Below are 11468 nucleotides of genomic sequence, written 5' to 3'. Positions count from 1 at the left end.
CCCCCTCCGTGCTTAGCGCGGCTCCCCCTCCGGCCTTTCCGCCCGACGCTGTTGCGAGGTGGCGGCTGCGGGCGGCCCGCGGTGAGAGCGCCCCAGTCTCGGGGCGCCGGGAGCCCCTCAGGCCGGGGCCGGAGCCCGGGCGGGCAGGTTCTCCTAAGAATTTTCTAGCAGATGAGTAAACGCTGTGAAAACAGAATGGTGGAGCTCAAGTAGGAGCGTTTCGGGGCTGCGGGGCAGCCAGCGGGGGCCCCCGGCACATCAGAGGCGTCCCCGCTCCATCCCCATGGGCTCTGCGCCCTCAGAAGTTCTTCGTCTCTCCATGACCAAAAAATTACATATGGAGCTGTTCCCATTTTTTAATCGCCGTGTTATATTCAGGATCTTCCCGGTTATCAGTGTCGAACAATAGCTTAGTGCGGGTAACACCAAAACACCCGGGAGCTGCGCCTTCACCCAGCGTGTCCGGCCCAGGGATCGTAAGCAGAAGACGTGGGACAGATGGTAAAAGCATCTTAAAAGCAAACGTGCCCCAAGCAGGAAATGATGCAGGAAGGAAAGGAAATTTGTGTCTGGAAAACATAAACAAACAGGCACGCCTATAAATAGACCTAATCAGCTTTGAGATCGTGTTAAAATGTAGTGATAATTGTGTGGTGGCACTGAGAGACAAACTGAGGGCTGCTTTGGTGTTTTCACTTACCTGGGAGCCTGGTGTGTCGAGGTGTAATTTTTACATGGAGTTTTACAGAGTTTTTAATGCCTGTTTTGGGCGTACTTACAGTATCAGTGACCACAACGCCCGTTACTGTTATGTGTTATCAACACTGGGCTAAATAATGTTTGTTTGGGGTTTATTGCTCTGCTGTTAGAGCAGATAATATTCACGGGAGAGATCACAGAGCCATTCAACAATGCATGCTTCCTATGTCACGCTTTTGCTTGGCTTCCCCCTCTCCTTTCTCAGCCTTCCCTTTCCCAGCCCACTTTCCATTCCCCCAGGAAAATGGAGATCTGCCTATACCTGTAAAGGTTCCTTTTTTCCCTTCAATTCCAATTAGCAAGGCAGGGGGAGAAATGCAAGGAGTCATTAATCAAAATCTTGTTGAACGAGCCCTATCCATCACAGCGTTCAATGAATTATTGCAAAATATCACATAATTATTCTGCTTTTAAGATTTTTATAGGTTGTCCCTTTCCAAGAATGACAAAGCACCCATCAAACCAAATCTAAACGTAATTTAATGTTTGTATTAACACTCGAAGTTGTGATCTTGCAGGCAGTTAAGCGCATACTTAATTTCCAGCCTGTTAGCAGTAAAAGTATTTCCCAGATTGTTAGTAATTAAATCGATGTCTGGGTTTTAAAACTTAAGGTCATGGCCTAAATTTGTGATATAATTATGCAAATAAATGTGTATCATCACAAGTTCCTAGTCTAGGTCAACAACAATGAGAAGACAAGACAGTGGACAAAGAATACTGCTGAATGCCCAAGGGATGTTCTTAGTTGGTCAGTGAATAAAGGAACTCATATTTTTCTTGGTAGTGGGTTTTGGATTTCATTTTTCTTAAGCTTTTTGAACTTTACTGGCATATTTGCAGTATGATTATCACGTTTTTCAGGCTCATGCTGCAAGTGTCTTCTTTTAAAATCAAGTGTGGGATTTTTAGTCGTAGGTGCTTCAAGTGTTCTAGCAGTGTGTACTTAATTTAAGGTGATGTTGCCCCCTAAAGAGATTATTTATTGTACTGCACACAAGTCTGACATCAGAATACCCTGTATTTCTTGACAGGGGTGAGGCTCTTGGGAAAAATTGGTGGTTTTAGCTGTGGATGAAGCTGATGTAATGGAGTTCAGTTAGAAAAAAACATGGGCGCAGAACCTGGGTTCAGAACGAATTTTTGTAGGGTTTTATGCCTGCCATCAAGATTAGAATCATGGTAGTTATGTCAGATAGCTAGACTTGAAAAAAGGCTCAAAAATAGTTCAAAGTTCTGTCTAGCCTGCTCCACGTTTCCCATCGGAAGCAGTCACAGGAAGGATGTGTTTTATGGAATGCACTTTCATCAAAAGACACATTGCCCAATGTGTGCTGCATAGCTTAGACTCTTCCTCTGAAAGTTACAAAAGTTGCAAAACTTTTAACTTCAGAAGTTTGAACAAGGATATTTCGGAGGTAAAATTCTCCAAGTGTCATTCCTGATGGTAATTTAACAGAGATTAATTCAGACATGCACTAGTGAAGGGAGGCTGCTCTGTAGGATGCAGATTGCTTACCCAGTGGCTCCCACGTGATTCAGATGTCTGAAATCAAGAATGCTTGCTGTGTATAAAGGACTTACTGACAGAAAAACAACATATGTTGTCTAATGGCCAGTTTAATCTTTTTATTTGAGACAAAATACATCTCAAAAGATGGGAGATGCTTTTGAGTGCCTGCTACTCCAGCAACCTGATCAAAGCTACTTCATGTCTTGCAACTATATTTTTTTCCAAATGTGTCCTGAAATATTCACTTAACCACAGAACGTTCAGTGTTGTTTCCTTTGGGCCGGGTAACACGTGGCACTGTGCTGGCAGCTCTGCAGTTTGACTGAGAAATAGGCATTAAGTTTTCATTACCTTGGCTGCGTTCCACGGGCACAGTTTTAGTCTGCCCGTGTCAGGTTTTGGGCTGATCTTTGCGTTGGGATTAACAGCGCTTGGCATCGCACCTTGTTGCTGTGTCCTGCGCTCCGGAAATGTTAATGCACATAAATACTGCTCCTGAAAAGAGAGAAAACAGCTCCTGGGCAGTTTGGGGGTCAATGTCTTGCTGCAAATTGATGGCTGAGGTGGCATCAGTGCCATTAATGACAGGTACTTTCCTTGTTGACTTTTTTCCTTTGATTCAAGTTCTGAGATTCCCCTGATGAAGGACATCTACTAATCATTAACTCTTGTAGCCTACAGCTGGGTCCTGTTATGATTTGGGTTCTGCTGGAAGGAAAATGCACAGCTGCAGAGCTGCACTGCTGCTCATGTGCTGCAGTGTTGTGTGAATGACTCTGAAAAGGATCTGCAGAGAGGACAGTGCAATGGTTTTCCAGTAACGTATATTTTACTCCAGCTTGGTCATTTGGCTTTATTTTCTTCATAAATTCTAGTAAAGATGAGCAGGATGATAACAAAGGAGACTGGTTAAATAGATCTCTGGAAGCTGAGTGGTATCAGCTAATAGAGGAGGAAGAAACAAAGATCAAAGGGGCAAAACAAAGTTTAAAAATGGGAATGAAAAGCAGCAGTCTGAGTTGTCATTAAAGAAAGAATCAGTCTTTTGGAAATCTTGAGTTACATTTTTGGAGGTAAGAAGGGAAAAAGTCAGAACAGCTGTCCTGGGGTTGGAAGGGGACTGAAGCTGGTGTGTTTTGGCTTCAAAATACTGTACATTGCTCCTTGGATCTGTTTTAGAACTCTGTATATTTACAGAGTTCCGTATGTTTTGCTCAAAAAAATTAGCACTGGTTAAAAAGAAAGAGGGAAGAAAGCAGATACTTCTGTTTTCATAGGATATGGACTGCAAAACATCTGCTAATCTTCTTCTGTAAAGAAAAGTTAATGTTTTGTGGCCAGCACATGGCCACGGTAATCCAGAAGAACTGGTTTCTCCACATGGCTCTGCCACAGTTTCTTTTAAGAGACCTGGGGCTGTCCTTGTACTGGTCATCAGTGCAGGAGTAGGACAAGTTTGTGTTTGTTAGTCACTGAAGAAAACTGGGATGTACTAAGAGCAAGTCCTAACACCCTGGTATGCTTGTTTCCCCCTCCCCACTCCAGTCATACCAATTTCTGTGCTTTTTCTTTGTCTATGGCACGTTGGTTTATTTTAGATGAAGTACAAATATCTCAGCAGCAACCAGTACCCTGCCACAGAGCATCCACTCTGAGATTCTGACAGTCAACAGAAAAGGGAAAAAGATAATCCTGCAGTTCAGCCCAAGCTGTGATGTGCTCAGCACTTCCAGAGAAGGGTAGAGTAGGCTGATGCAGCTGTAGAGTCTTTGTAATGAGGTGTGTGGAATGGAACCTGGGCTGACACAGTGTCATTTTTGATGTAGCCTCTCAACTTGAAAAACAGGCACCACATGATAAATGTGCTTAAATTTCTTCTTTTCCTTATCTGAAAACTGTATCAACTATTAGGCTTCAGCAGTCTGCTTTGAGGGATGGTGTTCTGAAAATCTAAGAGCAAAGAAATCAACTGGATATTGTTTCATTGAAATAAAAGAATTTTGATGACCCTTTTGAAACAAAGGAGCATAAATCCTTGTAATGCATTTGGCTGCATATGGAATAACTTGTCTTGCTAGAGACACTCATCATTTACTGTCTTCTGATTTTCCAGAAACTCTGTTATGTTACGAGGTTGTGGAAGGAAATTGGCCTGTCTTGGGTCATACCTGTCTTCTTGTAGCTGTGATGCAAAGAGGGGATAAAATGAGTGCAGTTTTCAAACCAGAAATGTGCTCTGCCCTTTTGTCATCCACTGAGTGTTCCAGGAGTAGGAAAACCCAAATAAGTCATGCTTGGATAGAGCTGAGGGGGAGAATTCAGTGGCTCAGTTCAGATGTTATTTTGATGTGTTCAGGCCTCTCTGGTGCTGCAGTCCCAGCTGGGGGTTGAATTAACTGGGAACTGCATCCATGCATTGAAGTCCAGCAGGGACTGTGCTGTACTTTGATTTGGGAGATAATGGTAAGTTGGATTAGGACTTTCCCTTCGCTTCAGTGAGTCTGGAAGGTCCCTGGGTTTGATTGTCCTTTTATGAATTCATATAGGGCAGAATTGTGATTTATTCTTAAAAATTTAAGATGTCTTTGCCTTTCTAGCAAGTGACTAGGCTGAGCACTGCTTTTCCTGTCAGTAGGTGGAGTTCTGTCTAGACAAGTAAGAAATTTGGTTTGATTTTATTTTTAATGGCCAGAGTTTGTCACCAGGGATTGTAAATCTCTAAATCTTGCATGCTGTCTAGTGACAACACAGGCTACTTTTAAAAATGAACACAAAATTTGGTTGAACTGCAACTTTTAAAAGTTGTGCCTAGGGTAATGAACTTACCATTGCTTTGGTTGATTTAATTTATTGATGGAATATATTATTTTCTGTCAGTCATTTATTTTCACATTTTAACAGAAGCCTGGCTCTGCCAACAGAGGGATGAAAATAGGATGAAAAATGGGGATTAAATTGCAGGGGACACTTTCTCAGAATGAGCTCAGTTAAACTGTGGCAGTCTCTCTCACTGGGAAGGTTTTTTTGTTTGGGCTGTTATGAAACTATCCCTCACAAAGCAAGAGAGAGAAAGGAGCAATAAAAAAGTCTCCTGGTGCCAGCCCCTGCCTGTGTAGTGCATCACATGACCCAGCAGGATCATAAATATTTTAGGAAGAAGGAGAAAAACCACCTTAGCAGAGGAATTAACACTGATGAGAATATCTGCAGTTTCTCTGTCTCACTGTCGGTGCTGTGAAGAACATTTGCCCTGTGAATTGTTCCAAATTTCATTTGCTAACAGGAATTATTAGAAAAGCAGTGTTTCACACACAGTTGCTGCCTGCAGTCCCCAGTCTCCTGGGGCCTTATCCCATTGGCAATGATGGGACACAGTCACTTGTTTTATTTCAGTGCACTGGAGCCCCTTTTGTTGCTCTTCAATTACTCTGGTACCAAGTTTGGTGGCTTGGTTTGATTTACAGTTACTGGTATAACTGTACCATGTAAGAGGACCTGAAACCACAGAACATAACTTATGTGCATACATGGCATTGTCAGGGAATACTTTTCTTACCTGATGTTCAATGCAGATTTTTAAAATTTAAAAATTAAGAAAATGGATTGAACGTGCAGCAGGAGGTAACATCCATTTGAGGACTGTTAGGATCATCTAAACTTATTTGGGTACATTTTTGAAACTACCTGATGAGTGAGCATATTTCTTCTTCATATGGAGGATTTTTTTAAAAGTCTCAGAACTAAGGGCTGTGGAGTCTTTTGGTCATTTGGATACCTTGTGTCTGTATTATTCTCTTCAAAATTCTCCTCAGACAGGAAAAGCAACAGTCTCCTCTAGAAGGATACTCATTAACCAGTTGGTTTTGAAAGTTAGCTGTTGAAAATTAACAGCTCTTACCGTCTGAGGCATTTATTTGGGTGTAAACACAGCTATTTCACCTTGCATTTCCATTTAACATGCTGCTTGTGATATTATGATTATACATCTTAAAAGCAGTAATGGAGGTTGTATATGTTTATTGGCCTTTAGGAATATAGGTCTTTAAATAGGCTCTGAAACTTTTATTCCTGTAAATGACCAGTCTGATTTGTGGTTGATACAATCTATTTCTTCAGGCAACACGAGAGGAACAGGTACAGAAAAGGCACTGCAGTGTGGAAAGCTGCCCCGTGTTTCTGTGCTACTGAGCCACAAGTCACAGGGGGGGTTGGAGAATTAAACCTTATGGAGTAAAAGAATTTACAGAAAAGTATTTTGAGGAAGTTAGAGTAAGTCAGTTTAATATCCCAACCTATGGGGTTTTTCAGATATGTTTTTGTGAAGCAGGAACATTAGAAAGTTCTCCCATTCCCTGCTTGCAAATATTAGATCTTAATTTTACATAACTGAAAATGCCCATCTCCATCCTTCTGCCTTATACATCTCAGGGTTCTCTTACCTCTCTGCAAGGTGGTAAAAGCACAGAATTTGTGAATGTGTGCAGACTAAGGACTCCCTTCTCACAAAACATTGGGTTTGATGTTTAAATTTCATCCTGCTGTGCTTTCATCCTGATGTTCTACTCTGTAGATTGGCAGAATCTCCTCAAGGGTACTCTAAAGTCTCATTCTGTAGTCAAAGTGGGCAAAGAAATTTTCTAGCCAAATCTTTCAGCCTCTTTTCAACATGGTTTTCTCCTTCTCACATGAAATCTGAGCTGCTCTGTCAGAGTGCCTACATTGCTGTCATTTCATACACACTCATTCCTCACTCTGCTTTTTCTTTGCTCCCAGCTTCACAACTGTTTCCATCCCAGCTGTGTACCTTAAGCAGCTTCCCATGTGCTGCTTTCCTCTTAGGCCTTCCTTTAGTTTGCTCTTTCTACAGATCTGCTAAAGGAATTTGTCCTTCTTACCTTCAGTTCATCTAACTTGAGATTTGCTGCTTTTTGGCTGCCTGTAGACAAAAAGTTCTGAGGAAAAATGACTTGACCTATTTTCACATCCTTTATATTTTATTTGTTTAATGTGCCATTAAATAATGAAGACAAGACTTTGTAATATCTGATTTTTTAAGCCCAAATGGGTGATTTTCTTATGTGTTTAAAACTGTATTAATAACTTTTGACTTTTCCCACTGTAGGAAGTTGGTGAGCCATTCAAGGAGGAGAAGGCTGTTGCTAAATACCTGCGCTTCAACTGTCCAACAAAATCCACCAACATGATGGGCCACCGAGTTGATTATTTTATTGGTAGGGTTGCTTTTAACCAGAGAATTCTGGTTTCTTCTCACATTGCACTTGGAGGGTGGGAAAGGCTGTTTTATTTTTATTAATAGTACTGATCCTACAGTTTGGTTTTAAAAACTTATCTAGGTATTAGGAAGCCATAAAATGAATCTCACTAGCCTGGGGTAAATGCAATAAACTTTTCACTCTGTGGTTTAAAGGTGTGTGATGTCAAGGGGAATATATTTCAGAATAGTGCCAAGTCTTACTTGAAAGATTAAAAGTATGTGGAACATAACCAGAACAGACGGTCATTGTTGTTCAAGGAACATGGACTAAATGTTAAAAATAATGTTAATTTGAATGCATTTTTAATTCATTTTTTTCCCTCTAGCTTCAAAAGCTGTGGATTGCCTCCTGGATTCTAAATGGGCAAAGGCAAAGAAAGGAGAGGAGGCTCTCTTTACAACCCGAGAGTCTGTAGTTGATTACTGCAACAGGTATGACCCAGGCTACTTCTTCAGTGCCATTCATGGCTGTGGCTGTCCAGATGTCACAGTTAGTTAGGAACCAGTGTAACTTGGGCTTTGTGCATCCTAAAATTTCAGGATGTATGCAAAAATAATGATTGTAATGATTTATATTGCTGTGTTTGAGGGTGGAAATGATACAGTTTCATTATATTTGTTCCCAGAACTCTCCCAGGCTTTCACTGCACTGCTTGGGGCAGCAAGGTGAACCAAAGGAGTTTCCTGAATTTTGCCAATATTTGAAGTCAGTAGGGTCAGAGCTCTCAAATCTTTCTGTCCCTGCTGTCTGAGGAGCAGGATTCTCTGCTGCTCTTCCTGTTGGGAATTTGGCTGTGCACCTTTCAAGGATGTTTCTAGTTGGTGACCACCTTAAGAATACCAAATATTACATCCTGGTGCCCCGCTTGCCATATATTTGTATCTTTATATCTCCGTACATAAATAGATAATACATGCACTTGCAATAAGGTCTGTTTGTAGCTGACAGGAAGGGAAGACTTGGCATAGGTACCACAATTTCAACAGAGTCATTCTGTTCATTGTGCATCACTTACAAGTGGTCTTGATGAGCTGTATGTTCACTTCCTTGTTTTTGCTATGAAATACATTGACATGAACTTGAAAATAAATAGTGCAGGAATTGCATTAATGGGAAAGATAATTAAATGGATCTGATGGATTGCTGTATCCTACATCTTGTGTGTTCATTTAAATCTGCAAAATGCTGCCTCAGAAAAGTACAGTTTTTACCCAGTTTTGAACAGATGAACCAAAAAAAGCAAAGCAACAGGCAAGACATGGGATAAGTAGGTCTGGTGTGTGTAGCTGTAAATAGAGCAGATGATTGTGACCTTGCCTTCAGTCATGCTGGTCATGATTATGTTAGAGAGATAATCTAGAATGGTGTCTGATAACATAATTGAGTGTAAATGTTGTTCTCCCAGCTGCACTTAAATGAATCATTTAACTTATTTCATTTGAAGACTCCTGAAAAAACAGTTCTTTCATCGAGCCTTGAAAGTGATGAAAATGAAACCTGACAAGGACACAAAGAAAGAAAAGGAAAAAGGAAAGGCTGAGAGTGGAAAAGAAGAGGAGAAAAAGAGCAAGAAGGAAAGTGGCAAAGATGAAAAAACAAAGAAGGAGAAAGAAAAGGAAAAGAAAAAGGATGGTGAAAAAGATGAGTGTAAGAAGGTAAGTACTGTGTGTAAGAGAAGAGACAAACCTGTAACAAATACATCAACAGATTTTTAACGTTGCACTGGCTCAGAAGTTGATTATTCTAAAATATGCCATGCTTTATTTTCCTGTTTTCATCTCTAAATTATGCTGCTTTTTTTGTTACCTTTTGAATTTGTCTTATTTTGGTCTAGATCAAAAAAGAGGCTTCAGTTGGCCTTTGTGTACCTTGTCATCTTTTAATGTGGGCTGAATTAATCAAAACCTGTTTCTCTCCAGTGGCAGCAGGCAGGGAGGCTGTGTACATCGGTTACCACAGAATGACACATGTGCATGTGACCAAACATCCAAACCAGTGCAGCTGCACCAGTGAAACAAAACAGTTTTGCAGTGTTTGGTAACAGGAATGTTTGGAATGTCGCATTTGGTATGTGGGGCCTGTAACTGGCTGTGTAACAGCCTCCATGACTGCCTGCATCCTGCTTCCTTGCACTTGAGCTTCCAAGTTTAAACTACTACTGCTGTACAGGTTTTTATGTGGTTTGGGTTTGTTTTCACTCCTGATTGGTTTTATTACTTATTTATTATTAGCAGAACAGAATTTCTAAAATGTTGGAAAGCTGAGGAGAAACTTGATGAGTGAATATGGTGTTTCTTCTACATTCAGTGTTCTGAATCAGTGAGAGGTAGTAGGATAGTGAGCCAAAGTTATTCCCATTCAGACATTCCTAAGTGAAATAATGGCACATCTAGTGAGAGTTACAGTCTACAGAGGTTTGGCTGTCCAGAGAAACCTAAATGGTGAATAAAAGAATTATAAACAGGACAATCCCACTGCAGTCCCAGCCCAGTGTAAGATTACCCAACCCCTGAGGTACTGCAAAATACTGATTATGAAAGTAACGAACTCTTCCATTTCACTGTCATCAGGGGAGGTACATTATTAAATGTATGTTAATTTTTAAACTAATCATTATTTATTGAACAGATATTTAGTGGATTATATAAGCCAGTGGGTAGGAACTTGAATGAAACACAGGACCAAAACCACAAAGTTAATTTCTCACAATGAAGTAAGCAAAGAGAAGCAAACAGGAGATAGAGAAGAGGAAGCACAAGATCCAAAAAGAGATTGAGGAGGACAAAGAATAAATGGGCAGAAACTGATCTGCCAGGATGTCCATTTGGTAAATATGGCACTAAAATAGCAAATAATTCTAACAAAGTCAGGGATGGTGAAGTGTTGTTCCCTGTTCTTGATCCCTGTACAGACTTCCTGTATCAGCCCAGCTTTGCTAGGCTTTTGATGCCACAGTGTAATCCTGAAGTCATAGTCTAGTCCTTAGGCACTACAAATGAGATTTCTCTTTACTTACAATCTTCCTTGATTGTTGAGGTACCCACTTGATCATAAATAAGAACAGGAGGAAATAAAGTATCTTTACTTTAGAAAAAAACCAAAAAGTGTGAACATGATCTTAAGTTTGTGAAAAATTACCAGATTAAATATATTAACAGATCCTAGAAATTAAATAAAAATATATTGTAAAGATCATATACAATATTAAATATAAAAATGAAAACATTAAACTTATGTAATTTTTATATATAATGGTTTGTATATGTATTTTAAATATATAATAATTTATATATATGTATATATTAGATATAGATAAAATATTTATGTTTGTCCTCAGGATGACACCCCAGGAACACCTAAGAAAAAGGAAACTAAGAGGAAATTTAAACTTGAGCCACATGAAGACCAAGTTTTCTTGGATGGAAATGAGGTAAGATTTAGAGGTGCTTTTCAAGTTTGGGTGTCACCGTGCTATTGTCAGACAATACTGTAATTTACTGAATTTCTGCAAACTCCTTCTTGACATGTTGAAAGAAAAAATGATGGCAATGTCATGGCTGACCTTGAAAGCAGATTTTCAGATACTTCAAAGAGGTAAAAGACAGGTAAACAGAGGGCAGTAACTTCAAAAATTCCCAAAAAAACTTCCTTACCAGTAGGTGAGGTGTGGGTGGCCATGAGGTGAAATGTTTGTCCTCAGGGTGGATTCAGGGGCTGGTAGAGCTGACCCTGCCTGGGACAGAAGAGTGAGACAAAGACTCCTGAAGTCCTTCCAGCCCAGCTGATCCCACAGCCACTGCCATGCCAAAATTGTTCTAAGCCAAACCAGCCTTCCAGGACACCATGTGCACTCACAGCAGGGGAAATAAAAAATACCTGCCTGGCTTTGTGATCTGAGCAGACAGGTGAGCCTTTGGCAT

General features: G+C 40.4%; 1 protein-coding gene across 1 annotated transcript in view; it reads left to right on the top strand.

Moving 5' to 3' along the window:
• The first annotated feature begins 482 nt into the window (after positions 1-482).
• Positions 483-11468, top strand: part of SEC62 (SEC62 homolog, preprotein translocation factor) — a 15552-nt gene continuing 4566 nt past the window's right edge. The window contains exons 1-5 of the mRNA XM_014312326.2: positions 483-501; positions 7395-7503; positions 7874-7979; positions 8993-9203; positions 10886-10978. Coding sequence (XP_014167801.2) covers positions 499-501; positions 7395-7503; positions 7874-7979; positions 8993-9203; positions 10886-10978 — 522 coding nt within the window. The 5' untranslated portion in view covers positions 483-498. The remainder of the gene's footprint in view (positions 502-7394; positions 7504-7873; positions 7980-8992; positions 9204-10885; positions 10979-11468) is intronic.

This window comes from Geospiza fortis, unplaced genomic scaffold, assembly GCF_000277835.1.
Source record: "Geospiza fortis unplaced genomic scaffold, GeoFor_1.0 scaffold172, whole genome shotgun sequence".
Lineage (NCBI taxonomy): Eukaryota > Metazoa > Chordata > Aves > Passeriformes > Thraupidae > Geospiza > Geospiza fortis.
The sequence above is the reverse complement of the archived record's forward strand: the minus strand, read 5'-3'. Positions and strand labels throughout refer to the sequence as shown.